The sequence below is a fragment of the Pavona decussata genome, unplaced genomic scaffold (genome assembly GCF_977016875.1).
Source record: "Pavona decussata unplaced genomic scaffold, jaPavDecu1.1 SCAFFOLD_23, whole genome shotgun sequence".
Taxonomy (NCBI): Eukaryota; Metazoa; Cnidaria; class Anthozoa; order Scleractinia; family Agariciidae; genus Pavona; species Pavona decussata.
Genome location: NW_028145446.1, coordinates 357,705 through 371,540, shown reverse-complemented (window position 1 = coordinate 371,540; position 13,836 = coordinate 357,705). Strand labels below are relative to the sequence as shown.

The window sequence follows — 13,836 nt, the reverse complement described above, 5'->3', positions numbered from 1 at the left end:
AAAACACTTCGGTATTAATAGGCACCGTCCTTAAACCGCGCAAAAATATTCCTGTATTAGTAGGCACCACCCATAGGAAACCCGAGTATCTCGCGATGCGCAGAACGTATGCGCAGTAACAATAGTACACACCGTCCTTAAGAACATTGCACATTGAAATATTTGAATGAGAGTGTTTTCTTGTTTTAGCCATCCAAAGAAACCACGCCCTTCTAATTCTCTTGGACGACGAATCTGGAAAGAATAAACAAAGAATGGCACAGGTTCAAATTGGATTTCTGCTTGCATGGGATTCTTCATGAATAGAAAACTGACAAGAAAATGATGACGTCGATATGGTGGCGGTAGCGGTGGTGGCGGTAACTTTTAGTTTAAAAGTTTTAAAGTTATCCGCGTTTTCTCTAACTTTGCTTTACTACGCTTTGTGATTGGCTAGCAAATTTCGTGCCACTCGCCACTTTCTCAATCGATGAGAAGCCAAACCAAAACCAATCGTGACTGCTCCCATGCGTTTTCCCGCGCTTGCCGCTGGTGACATACATTTTCTTTGAATTCTGATTGGTTCATTGCGTTGTTTGCGTCTCGTGATTGGTCAGAATAATTACTTTGTTTTTGGTTTCACAACACTCAACTGAAAACCGCTATTTTGAGTCCCAGATAGGACAGAATCAATTTTTCAGTCAATTGATTTGGTACAGCTCTTAGCAGGTGAAAGAGAATTTAAGGTACGTCAACAAAACGAGATTCTGAATGGTATCTGTAAATTTTAGTGTTTTCCGATAATCATTTTGAGTCGTCTGTAGTCTACACAAAGACAGCTCACGTACCTGTTGGGCTTTAAGGATAGCTGTACTCTTCTTGTCATCGATAATTTTTCTGGAAAAACGAGAAGAAAAACTGATAAGCGACAGTTTGAAGAAAATATCAGAGAAAAATTTTTGGCCAGTGAAAACTTACTTCTCAATCACTGCTTTGTCATAGTATTCCTGAAAGAAAAATGAACGAATAGCTTCGCCATGAACAACATTGAATCAAGGAAAGAAAAAATAACTAAAAAAAACGAAACAAATACAAAACAGCTAATAGCAATTAATACTGTAGCCCCTCAACAAAGAAAACATAACTGAAAGAAACCAACAAACACTTCAGACAAGCAAAAAGTTTGTCATCATTTCGGATGATTACTTTTATCAGACCTGTGGTAAAATAATCACTACTATTTTTTTGCCGAACGTTGCCTGGATTTTTCGCTACCAAGACGAACACGTTTCTTTTTTATTTTACTCTAGATCGTTTAACTCCAAAGGTTTTCGACTTTTATGGAAGCGTATTGGAGAAAACACGATAATGCCGGCGTTTAACCGGGTGTACATGGATGCGTTTTTAAAAGTGAGGTGACCTTTATCGAAAGCTCCGTAGCCAAAAGCACTTCTTTTCTTTTTATGAGTTTCATTTTACAAGCAGGCGCCGGAAATGCGGGAGGACCGCAAGGTGAAATTGTGTCACTGTAGTCCCGAAATCTTTAGGTTTTCAAAAGGTTGTTTTTTGTTGTTTGCCATGCATTGTTCTCCAAATATGGCAGAAGATTGGCAACAGACTTTTCCCGGGAATGAAGCCAGCCAATTAAAATCAATATTTCTTGTGTAACACCGTCGCTGATTGGCTATTATATTTTGCCCGGGTGAATTCAAGTTTTAGCGTCGCGTCGTTCATCGATCAGTCCTTCCTCTGCTTCTTTGTACATTGCTTCTCCCAGCTTTTTAGTTTCTTCCCTGTAGTCAGTTTTAGCTCCGTAAATAATCATGATTGGAGAATTCAACTATATAGTTAAGAAGGATGACCTCAGCAAGCTCACGAAGAACCTCAAGGATATTGATATCAACGAGGACGACGACAAATGCAACCAAAAGAACGTCGAGGTAGGACGGTTGAATCTCAACCACAACTTCTATTTTGGCGGGAGAAAAAAATTTCATTTCAGATTTCTGGCCGTTTATGAGTGTGCAGGCTACCAAAAGTAGCTTAAATGAGTGAAGTTTGTCTACATACTTTATCTTAAGGTCCAAAACTTTTCCGTTCTAAAATGTTTTTAGCTCCAAATGCCCAACCGGCTTGAGCTTCGCCACAAGCGTGCAAGGATATCACGAGGGCTTTTGGAATGATAGACTTTGGCACGTCTTCGCTGGGGTATAAATGATTTGGCTAAATTTCAATGGAAGTTTCGTTCGTTGAGATTGTGTCGTAGGTTTGTAATATTTTGTTCTTTTGGCAAACAAAATGTTGAAACCAACGTTGGTGAACAAAAGAAGTTCGTTGCAACTACAATGGTATTTGGCGCTATAAAATCCTAAAGCGGAAAAAATTCTTCTCGAAAAGGTGTGTTCACAGCAAATTATTTCATGGGTTTAACATAGTCCAACACTTTATTTGACTGTAAAAATTAAGTTGTCATGCTTTTTTTTCTTCTCAGCATCATGGGCCCGAGAAACCAGTCTACAAAGCCAAACCGAAGTTCGATACCGAAAGCGAACCCCTTCTTCGTGAAAATCCACGCCGATTTGTTCTCCTACCCATTCAATATAAAGACATCTGGCAAATGTACAAAAAGGCTGAAGGTAAGAGCGTATTTTAAAGAGCCTTGTATTAAATTTTGAAGTTGAAATTCTATTTTGTCTCACGTGATTAGATTGCGACCCTTCAAGAAAACGATAGAACTAACATAGCAATACCCCCAACCCTAAAAAATAGAATCTGCTACACCAATAAAACAATAATTACAAGCTTTTGAGTCAGAGAGCTGCACCACTTTTGTTTTAAGAGCCTTTTAAAGCTGAAAACTCCTTTTTCATGGGAACTTTATGAAGAGAATGATCTGTGTTTCCCTGTAAGGAAAACTTTCAAAAGATTGTTTTAACCAAATAAAATCGGTAATGGTATTGACGGGGTTTATGGTAGGTTTACATAACTTCTGACAATAGTGAATTTATTTCTTCATGTTTAATTAAGTCCTGACTGGAGGCTTCATAATGTCCAGGAAATGCAGACTAAATCTTTATTATCAAAGGGATTTATATTCATTTAGTTCTAATAGAACTAAATGAATATAAATCCCTTTGATAATAAAGATTATCTTGGTTTTCTGCTTTTCTACCTCCGTTATGAATTGACTAACTTTATTTTTATCATAACAGCATCCTTCTGGACGGCAGAGGAAGTTGATCTCTCCAAAGACAAGGATGATTGGGCCTCTCTTTCGGTAAGATTTGAAACCAGTGATCAGCATCAAATTTCTCCTTACAATCTCACTCCTTGTTCAAACATCCAACTAATGAGAATAGATGAAATGATCACCAAAGCTAAACAACTTGATGTTTAAACAAATTCTTTCAACTGGCACCATAAGAAATATTGAAAACAATAAGGAGAATATCTGCATTGATATTTGTGGCGTAAAGGTTGTCCATTGTGCTAACCTCTGCTTTTCTTTTAAAAATTTTCAGGACAATGAAAGGTACTTCATCTCCCATGTCCTGGCCTTCTTTGCTGCCAGTGACGGCATTGTAAATGAGAACTTGGTGGAATGCTTTAGTCAAGAAGTCCAGGTACCAGAGGCAAGATGTTTCTATGGTTTCCAGATTGCAATTGAGGTGAGAAAGAATTCCTATGCGTTTTGATCATGATACTATTTTGTGCAGTGAATTGCATGTATAGTTGTCAGGTTGATTGGCTTCAGTAAATACTTATAAAGAAGTACTTGAAGATTCATTACTTTTGTTTCTTTTATTTGCCAGAATATCCACTCTGAGATGTACAGTCTGTTGATTGAAACCTACATTGAGGACTCCATTGAAAAGTAAGCTATCTCAGTCAGTTCAATTTGTATCTCTCCCTTTTCATTATGCACCCTTGTTAGGAACTTAATGCCTCCCATGTATACAAACCTAATTAGTAGCAGAGATGCCACAACAGTCGGTTACTTTGGGCCCATATAAACATAGAAAATCTTGACTCTAGGTTGCGAGCAGCATCACACTTCAACCAAATAGTTTTCATTGTGTGAGAATCATTACAAATATACTGCAGAAATCTGATAGGACAAAATGCCAAGGGGTTAGGGAAGTGTTCTTTATAAGGGAGATTTGTAATATCAGGCTTCTGTTACATGCATTGTACTACAACTGGGCTGAAGAATAGAGTTTGCCGTATTGAGGTTCCATGGCAGATGGAACTCACGGCCCTGTGGCCATGACCTAAGTTCAATTTCCAGCTGCTGTAAGGGAAATGAGACTAGTCTCCTTCTCTTCCTTGGAAGGAAGACACGGAGGCAAGGCAGTAGAGTAAATTGTGTTACGTAATCTAAAGACTGCCCTCTATGTGTGCCATGTGTAACCTCTGTCATGATTGTTTCGTAGGGAGCGGCTGTTCAATGCTATTGAGACAATGCCTTGCGTCAAGAGGAAGGCTCAGTGGGCTCTTAACTGGATCAACCCTGAGAGAGTAAGTAATTTTCTTAATCTAGTCTTAATCCACTTGTTCTTTCATGTGGGTGTTTACTGTACTACAGCTGTAGGGATCCTTGGTGAAGTCTTGGAATGTTTCTTGTGGAAATACTAAGGCTTTTACATGCAAATATTTTGCTACTTTAGCCTTGGAAAATATAAAAAAAAGTCCTGGAAGTTGTTTTTTGATATAACATTTATGTAGATAAACACATTTTGGGTTAAAAAAAAAAATGAAAAAAAAAAAATGGCGTAAAAATTCGTGAAAGTCTGTGAACTCATAGTTGATTCTATCCCATCAACATAGGTGAGCCTTTCACATGTCTAACATTTATAATTATTAAATCTTCACAGGCATCCTATGGCGAGAGGGTAGTTGCCTTTGCTGCTGTGGAAGGGATTTTTTTCTCTGGATCTTTTGCTGCCATTTTCTGGCTGAAAAAGAGGTGAGAATGCTCGAATCTACTTCATGACATAAAGAGAAAGGCTTACACTGACTATTAACATCTCTTTTGTAATGTCAAAGTCTCAACTGCTATGCTTTCTTCCCAAGGGGCAAGATGCCAGGACTGACCTTCTCAAATGAACTCATAAGCCGTGATGAGGTATGCGAACAATTTAGATATAACACCTGTGCCAAGTGTACAAATTAACCATCTGTGAAGACAACTCCACCATGTTGAATGGTAAACTGAAGTAGATTTAGGGAAAATGCAGTGCTCTACTGATCCCTTGAATATAATTACTAGCTGACTTTAAAGCTTTTTATCTGGAGCACTGTTGACTCTGTCTAATGTATTGCACCAATCTGTTCCCTCCAGGGTCTTCACTGTGACTTTGCCTGCCTGATGTTTTCGTACCTGGTCCACAAACCATCGGAAGAGAAGATCAAGGAAATCATCAAGGATGCTGTTGTCATTGAACAAGAGTTCCTCACAGAAGCCCTTCCTTGTAAACTCATTGGCATGAATCACACTCTTATGAAACAGTACATTGAATTTGTTGCTGACAGACTTCTAGTGGCTCTCAACTGCTCTAAGGTAAATATTTAATGATCAACTTTACTCTGCTGTGCAGTTATGAATTGGGCTCCAGGCATTAAAAGGAAGGTTTCGTTCTGTTTATTGAAGTACATTTTGTTTGAGACTTGCCAAAAAAGTTACCTTTAATTTCAAGGAACAAGAGTTTTAAAAAATAATGCCTGAAATTTTACTGAGTCCTTTTTTCAGGACTTGAAAGTCTAAGCAAATGGCTTTCATTACAGGTCCTCCAAAGACTTGGACATTTTTAAATACATGTAGCAGTAACTGGCTTATGGGAGTTTTTGCACACGCAATTTACACTATTGTGGGGTAATTTGGAGCCCTGGAGAATCTGAGATCTGTTTTGTAATTTAACTAGAGCTGTACATGAGAAATTTCTGAGTGAGCACTACTTTCTATTGTACTGTTGGTGGATATTGTAATTAAATATTTTTCCTTTTTTCCACAGGTTTACAATGTTCCAAATCCATTTGACTTCATGGAAAACATTTCCTTGGAAGGAAAGACAAACTTTTTCGAGAAGAGAGTTGCAGAATACCAGAAGGCTGGAGTAATGTCCATGAGCAAGAAGTCAACTTCAGAGCATACATTCCAAACTGATGCAGATTTTTAGATAACAATAGTATAGAGTGTTTCTTAAACAAAAAAAGGCAAAATGAGGAAGTTTTTACAATTTAAACAAGAAATGGAAACAAGTCATGCTTGCACATAAAAACTGTACATATTGTGTACTATGGCCACAATTATTTAGATAGTTTACTTTTTACAAGCCAAAGTTTTACTTAATTTTGTGAAATGACTATTTTTCCAAATGCATTAGTTTGATCTTTTACCAGTGTACATATTTTTTATACTTTTGTTTCTCATTGTTAATTATTGAATTACTTTGTACAGTTAGTATATTTTTAAGTTTTCCCCCAAGGCTCTCTTTATTAAAAATTGCTTTGAGTAAGTTTTGTACTTGGTGAGTTTCTGTCTTCAGACTCCTTTCCTTTCGTTCCACACAAAAGGAATACAAATGTTTGTTGAAATCTTGCTTTACACAACGGCATTTTTTTCGCAACATACAACGCTACTCTAGCACTGCTCGTGTTGTAACTAGAAAAATATGCAACATAAATGCTCTCAGTCTTATCTTTATGAGAGTTGTCCGTGTTATTTGAGAACATTTTGTTTTTTGCGGTACATATACAGATATACTTGTGCTACGCTAGTTGATAATTAACTAGCAAATAATGGAAGGACCACTTGTACAAACAGCAGCAAAGTGAAGCCGGATCTTTGTAGATCAGTAGCAGCAATGTTGAATAAAACACAAAACCAAATGCAAGGCTGATTGGACAGCTAAAAAGGGTTATTTTATTGCCCAATATTTTGGAAAGACAAAACTAACCAGGGGCTGCAAAAAGCTAAGTGATTAACTGGTGTAGGATAAGTATATCTGTACAATTTTTGTCCTCTTATTTTACAGAGAAACAATGATGTAAAGCAAAATAACTGAAGGGGTTTTTTGGACTCGAGGCATTAGCTACAGAAAATTTCATGAAACATTTTATTGACCTCCTTTGATAGATAGATCCTGATGAAGACCTTTGTGAGTTTAAAGGTCGAGGGAATTAACCAACAAAGTTACATTTTTTCTACCACTTAAGTGCAGGAAAGGTATAAAAAGGTTTTTTTTGAATTGCGTCAATTACTTGTCTTTATAGAAATGAATTTAAGAACATTGCACGTTGAAATATTTGAATGAGTGTTTTCTTGTTTGTGCCATCCAAAGAAACCACGCCCTTCTAATTCTCTTGGACGACAAATCTGTAAAAAATAAACAAAGAATGGTACAGGTTCAAAATGGATTTCTACTTGCACGATATTCTCCATGAACAGAAAACTGACTGCAAAATGATCTCGACGATAACTGATTGGTGGCACAGGCAGTGGTCGTGGTGGCGATCATAATGATAGTCTTGGATGGGTGTCACGCACCTTTTACGGTTTGGTACCGTGTAAATGGCAATCGTTAAAGTTATGGCGGTAACTTTTAGGTTAAAAGTTAAGCCCTTTAACTAATTAGCGTTTTCTCTAGTTTTGCTTTACTTCACTCTGATTTGCTAGAAAAAATTCGTGCTACTTTCTCAGCCAATAAGAAGCCAAACCAAAACCAATCGTGACTGCTCCCATGCGTTTTCCCGCGCTTGCCGCTGGTGACATACATTTTCTTTGAATTCTGATTGGTTCATTGCGTTGTTTGCGTCTCGTGATTGGTCAGAATAATTACTTTGTTTTTGGTTTCACAACACTCAACTGAAAACCGCTATTTTGAGTCCCAGATAGGACAGAATCAATTGTTCAGTCAATTGATTTGGTACAGCTCTTAGCAGGTGAAAGAGAATTTAAGCTACGCCAACAAAACGAGATTCTGAATGGTATCTGTAAATTTTAGTGTTTTCCGATAATCATTCTGAGTCGTCTGTAGTCTACACAAAGACAGCTCACGTACCTGTTGGGCTTTAAGGATAGCTGTACTCTTCTTGTCATCGATAATTTTTCTGGAAAAACGAGAAGAAAAACTGATAAACGACAGTTGAAAGAAAATCTCAGAGAAAAATATTTGGCCAGTGAAAACTTACTTCTCAATCACAGCTTTGTCATAGTATTCCTGAAAGAAAAATGAGCGAATAGCTTTGCCATGAACAACATTGAATCAAGGAAAGAAAAAATAACTAAAAAAAAACGAAACAAATACAAAACAGCTAATAGCAATACTGCAGCCCCTGAACAAAGAAAACATAACTGAAAGAAACCAACAAACACTTCAGACAAGCAAAAAGTTTGTCATCATTTCGGATGATTACTTTTGTCAGACCTGTGCTAAAATAATCACTACTATTTTTTGCCGAACCTTGCCTGGATTTTTCGCTACCAAGACGAACACGTTTCTTTTTGATTTTACTCTAGATCGTTTAACTCCAAAGGTTTTCGACTTTTATGGAAGCGCATTGGAGAAAACACGATAATGCCGGCGTTTAACCGTGTGTACATGGAGGTAAAAGTGAGGTGACCTTTATCGAAAGTTCCGTAGCCAAAAGCACTTCTTTTCTTTTTATGAGTTCCATTTCACAAGCAGGCGCCGGAAATGCGGGAGGACCGCAAGGTGAAATTGTGTCACTGTAGTCCCGAGCCCAAATCTTTAGGTTTTCAAAAGGTTGTTTTTTGTTGTTTGCAATGCATTGTTCTCCAAATATGGCAGAAGATTGGCACTGCATCAAAAAGAGACTTTTCCCGGGAATAAAGCCAGCCAATTAAAATCAATATTTCTTATGTAAGACCGTCGCTGATTGGCTATTATATTTTGCCCGGGTGAATTCAAGTTTTAGCGTGGCGTCGTTCATCGATCAGTCCTTCCTCTGCTTCTTTGTACATTGCATCTCCCAGCTTTTTAGTTTCTTCCCTGTAGTCAGTTTTAGCTTCGTCAATAATCATGATTGGAGAATTCAACTATATAGTTAAGAAGGACGACCTAGGCAAGCTCGTGAAGAACCTTAAGGATATTGATATCAACGAGGACGACGACAAATGCAACGAAAAGAACGTCGAGGTAGGACGGTTGAATCGCAACCACAGCTTCGATTTTGGCGGGAGGAAAAAAATTTCATTTCAGATTTCTGGCCGTTTATGAGTGTGCAGGCTACCAAAAATAGCTCAAATGAGTGAAGTTTGTCTACATACTTTATCTTGAGGTCCAAAACTTTTCCGTTTTAAAATGTTTTTAGCTCCAAATGCCCAACCGGCTTGAGCTTCGCCACAAGCGTGCACGGATATCACGAGGGCTTTTGGAATGATAGACTTTGGCACGTCTTCGCTGGGGTAAAAATCATTTGGCTAAATTTCACTGGAAGTTTCCTTCGCATAAGTCGAGATTGTGTCGTAGGTTTGTAATATTTTGCTCTTTTGGCAAACAAAATGTTGAAACCAACGTTGGTGAACAAAAGAAGTTCGTTGCAACTACAATGGTATTTGGCGCTATAAAATCCTAAAGCGGAAAAAATTCTTCTCGAAAAGGCGTGTTCACAGCAAATTATTTCATGGGTTTAACATAGTCCAACACTTTATTTGACTATAAAAATTAAGTTGTCATGCTTTTTTTCTTCTTCTCAGCATCATGGGCCCGAGAAACCAGTCTACAAAGCCAAACCGAAGTTCGATACCGAAAGCGAACCCCTTCTTCGTGAAAATCCACGCCGATTTGTTCTCCTACCCATTCAATATAAAGACATCTGGCAAATGTACAAAAAGGCTGAAGGTAAGAGCGTATTTTAAAGAGCCTTGTATTAAATTTTGAAGTTGAACTTCTATTTTGTCTCACGTGATTGGCTTGCGACCCTTCTAGAAAACGATTGAACTAACATAGCAATACCCCCAACCCTAAAAAATAGAATCTGCTACACCAATAAAACAATAATTACAAGCTTTTGAGTCAGAGAGCTGCACCACTACTGTTTTAAGAGCTTTTTAAAGCTGAAAACTCCTTTTTCATGGGAACTTTATGAAGAAAATGGTCTGTGTTTCCCTGTAAGAAAAACTTTCAAAAGATTGTTTTAACCAAATAAAATCGGTAATGGTATTGACGGGGTTTATGGTAGGTTTACATAACTTCTGACAATAGTGAATTTATTTCTTCCATGTTTAATTAAGTCTTGACTGAAGGCTTCATAATGTCCAGGAAATGCAGACTTAGAACTAAATGAATATAAATCCCTTTGATAATGGAGATTATCTTGGTTTTCTGCTTTCTACCTCTGTTGTGAATTGACTAACTTTATTTTTATCATAACAGCATCCTTCTGGACGGCAGAGGAAGTTGATCTCTCCAAAGACAAGGATGACTGGGCCTCTCTTTCGGTAAGATTTGAAACCAGTGCTCAGCATCAAATTTCTCCTAAGTTACAATCTCACTCCTTGTTCAAACACATCCAACTCATGAGAATCGATGAAATGATCACCAAAGCTAAACAACTTGATGTTTAAGCAAATTCTTCCGACTGGCGCCATAAGAAATATTAAAAACAATAAGGAGAATATCCGTATTGATATTGTGGCGTGAAGGTTGTCCATTGTGCTAACCTCTGCTTTTCTTCTAAAAATTTTCAGGACAATGAAAGGTACTTTATCTCGCATGTCCTGGCCTTCTTTGCTGCCAGTGACGGCATTGTAAATGAGAACTTGGTTGAATGCTTCAGTCAAGAAGTCCAGGTACCAGAAGCAAGATGTTTTTATGGTTTCCAGATTGCAATTGAGGTGAGAAAGAATTTCTATGCATTTTGATCATGATACTATTTTGTGCAGTGAATTGCATGTATAGTTGTCAGGTTGATTGGCTTTAGTAAACACTTATAAAGAAGTACTTGAAGATTCATTACTTTTGTTTCTTTTATTTGCCAGAATATCCACTCTGAGATGTACAGTCTGTTGATTGAAACCTACATTGAGGACTCCATTGAAAAGTAAGCTATCTCAGTCAGGTCAATTTGTATCTCTCCCTTTTCATTATGCACCCTTGTTAGGAACTTAATGCCTCCCATGTATACAAACCTAATTAGTAGCAGAGATGCCACAACAGTCGGTTACTTTGGGCCCATATAAAAATATAAAATCTTGACTCTAGATTGCGAGCAGCATCACACTTCAACCAAATAGTTTTCATTGTGTGAGAATCATTACAAAGATGCTGCGGAAATCTGATAGGACAAAATGCCAAGGGGCTAGGGAAGTGTTGGTTCTAATGGAGATTTGTAATATCAGGCTTCTGTTACATGCATTGTACTACAACTGGGCTGAAGAATAGAGTTTGCCGTATTGAGGTTCCATGGCAGATGGAACTCACGGCCCTGTGGCCATGACCTAAGTTCAATTTCCAGCTGCTGTAAGGGAAATGAGACTAGTCTCCTTCTCTTCCTTGGAAGGAAGATACGGAGGCAAGGGAGTAGAGTAAATTGTGTTATGTAATCTAAAGACTGCCCTCTATGTGTGCCATGTGTAACCTCTGTCATGATTGTTTCGTAGAGAGCGGCTGTTCAATGCTATTGAGACAATGCCTTGCGTCAAGAGGAAGGCTCAGTGGGCTCTTAACTGGATCAACCCTGAGAGAGTAAGTAATTTTCTTAATCTAGTCTTAATCCACTTGTTCTTTCATGTGGGTGTTTACTGTACTACAGCTGTAGGGATCCTTGGTGAAGTCTTGGAATGTTTCTTGTGGAAATACTAAGGCTTTTACATGCAAATATTTTGCTACTTTAGCCTTGGAAAATATAAAAAAAAGTCCTGGAAGTTGTTTTTTGATAAAACATTTATGTAGATAAACACATTTTGGGTTAAAAAAAAAATGAAAAAAAAAAAAAATGGCGTAAAAATTCGTGAAAGTCTGTGAACTCATAGTTGATTCTATCCCATCAACATAGGTGAGCCTTTCACATGTCTAACATTTATAATTATTAAATCTTCACAGGCATCCTATGGCGAGAGGGTAGTTGCCTTTGCTGCTGTGGAAGGGATTTTTTTCTCTGGATCTTTTGCTGCCATTTTCTGGCTGAAAAAGAGGTGAGAATGTTCGAATCTACTTCATGACATAAAGAGAAAGGCTTACACTGACTATAAACATCTCTTTTGTAATGTCAAAGTCTCAACTGCTGTGCTTTCTTCCCAAGGGGCAAGATGCCAGGACTGACCTTCTCAAATGAACTCATAAGCCGTGATGAGGTATGTGAACAATTTAGATATAACACCTAGTTGTGCCAAGTGTACAAATGAGTACAAATTAACCATCTGTGAAGACAACTCCGCCATGTTGAATGGTAAACTGAAGTAGATTTAGGGAAAATGCAGTGTTCTACTGATCCCTTGAATATAATTACTTCACTCGCTGACTTTAAAGCTTTTTATCTGGAGCACTGTGTCTAATGTATTGCACTAATCTGTTTCGTATAGGGTCTTCACTGTGACTTTGCCTGCCTGATGTTTTCATACCTGGTCCACAAACCATCGGAAGAGAAGATCAAGGAAATCATCAAGGACGCTGTTGTCATTGAACAAGAGTTCCTCACAGAAGCCCTTCCTTGTAAACTCATTGGCATGAATCACACTCTTATGAAACAGTAGATTGAATTTGTTGCTGACAGACTTCTAGTGGCTCTGAACTGCTCTAAGGTAAATATTTAATGATCAACTTTACTCCGCTGTGCAGTTATGAATTGGTATCCAGGCATTAAAAGGAAGGTTTCATTCCGTTTATTGGAGTACATTTTGTTTGAGACTTGCCAAAACATTTACCTTTAATTTCAAGGAACAAGAGTTTAAAAAATAATGCCTGAAATTTTACTGAGTCCTTTTTTCAGGACTTGAAAGTCTAAGAAAAAGGCTTTCATTACAGGTCCTCCAAAGACTTGGACATTTTTAAATACATGTAGCAGTAACTGGCTTATGGGAGTTTTTGCACACACAATTTACACTATTGTGGGATAATTTGGAGCCCTGGAGAATCTGAGATCTGTTTTGTAATTTAATTAGAGCTGTGCATGAGAAATTTCTGAGTAAGCACTCTTTTATTGTACTGTTGGTGGATATTGTAATTAAATATTTTCCCTTTTTTTGCACAGGTTTACAACGTTCCAAATCCATTTGACTTCATGGAAAACATTTCCTTGGAAGGAAAGACAAACTTTTTCGAGAAGAGAGTTGCAGAATACCAGAAGGCTGGAGTGATGTCCATGAGCAAGAAATCGACTTCAGAGCATACATTCCAAACAGACGCAGATTTTTAGATAACAATATTGAGTGTTTCTTAACAGCAAAAAAAAAAAAAAAGGCAAAATGAGAAAGTGTTTACAATTTAAACAAGAAATGGAAACAAGTCATGCTTGCACATAAAAACTGTACATATTGTGCACTATGGCCACAATTAATGAGATAGTTTTCTTTTTACTTGTAAGCCAAAGTTTTAACTTAATTTTGTGAAATGACTTTTTTCCAAATGCATTAGTTTGATTTTTTACAAGTGTACATATTTTTTATACTGTTTCTCATTGTTAATTATTGTATTACTTTGTACAGTTAGTATATTTTTTAAGTTTTTCCCAAGGCTCTCTTTATTAAAAATTGCTTGGAGTAATGTTTGTTCTTGGTGAGTTTCTGTCTTCAAACTCCTTTTTCCTTTCATTCCCACACAGGCATTCAAATGCTTGTTGAAATCTTGCTTTTACACAAAAGCATTTTTTTGCAATTTATGTTCTTTACTTTTTGAG

The 13,836-nt window shown here is 37.4% G+C and overlaps 2 protein-coding genes across 2 annotated transcripts; both read left to right on the top strand.

Annotated features, from left to right (window-relative positions):
• Positions 1-1,704: 1,704 nt before the first annotated feature.
• On the top strand, positions 1,705-6,494 carry LOC146485943 (ribonucleoside-diphosphate reductase subunit M2 B-like). Its single transcript, XM_085102554.1, has 10 exons — positions 1,705-1,919; positions 2,471-2,615; positions 3,192-3,256; positions 3,501-3,647; positions 3,792-3,853; positions 4,413-4,497; positions 4,854-4,945; positions 5,053-5,104; positions 5,321-5,539; positions 5,991-6,494. The coding sequence occupies exons 1-10, from the start codon at positions 1,803-1,805 to the stop codon at positions 6,153-6,155; spliced, it is 1,149 nt and encodes a 382-aa protein (XP_084958680.1). The 5' UTR covers positions 1,705-1,802; the 3' UTR covers positions 6,156-6,494.
• Positions 6,495-8,926: 2,432 nt separating this feature from the next.
• On the top strand, positions 8,927-13,705 carry LOC146485942 (ribonucleoside-diphosphate reductase subunit M2-like). The gene is made up of 10 exons (XM_085102558.1): positions 8,927-9,137; positions 9,698-9,842; positions 10,377-10,441; positions 10,691-10,837; positions 10,982-11,043; positions 11,603-11,687; positions 12,045-12,136; positions 12,244-12,295; positions 12,524-12,742; positions 13,192-13,705. Exons 1-9 carry the CDS (start codon positions 9,021-9,023, stop codon positions 12,692-12,694), a joined length of 936 nt encoding a protein of 311 aa, XP_084958684.1. The 5' UTR covers positions 8,927-9,020; the 3' UTR covers positions 12,695-12,742; positions 13,192-13,705.
• The last annotated feature ends 131 nt before the right edge of the window (positions 13,706-13,836 follow it).

What these genes read in the sequence shown, in the direction of transcription:
- LOC146485942 (XM_085102558.1), top strand. Translation starts at nt 9,021, where the DNA reads ATGATTGGAGAATTCAACTATATAGTTAAGAAGGACGACCTAGGCAAG. An exon ending in ATTGAGGACTCCATTGAAAA is followed by an intron (nt 11,044 to 11,602) that starts GTAAGCTATCTC and finishes ATTGTTTCGTAG; the next exon opens with AGAGCGGCTGTTCAATGCTA. An exon ending in ACTGGATCAACCCTGAGAGA is followed by an intron (nt 11,688 to 12,044) that starts GTAAGTAATTTT and finishes AAATCTTCACAG; the next exon opens with GCATCCTATGGCGAGAGGGT.
- LOC146485943 (XM_085102554.1), top strand. Translation starts at nt 1,803, where the DNA reads ATGATTGGAGAATTCAACTATATAGTTAAGAAGGATGACCTCAGCAAG. An exon ending in AATGTACAAAAAGGCTGAAG is followed by an intron (nt 2,616 to 3,191) that starts GTAAGAGCGTAT and finishes TTATCATAACAG; the next exon opens with CATCCTTCTGGACGGCAGAG. An exon ending in ATTTTCTGGCTGAAAAAGAG is followed by an intron (nt 4,946 to 5,052) that starts GTGAGAATGCTC and finishes TTTCTTCCCAAG; the next exon opens with GGGCAAGATGCCAGGACTGA.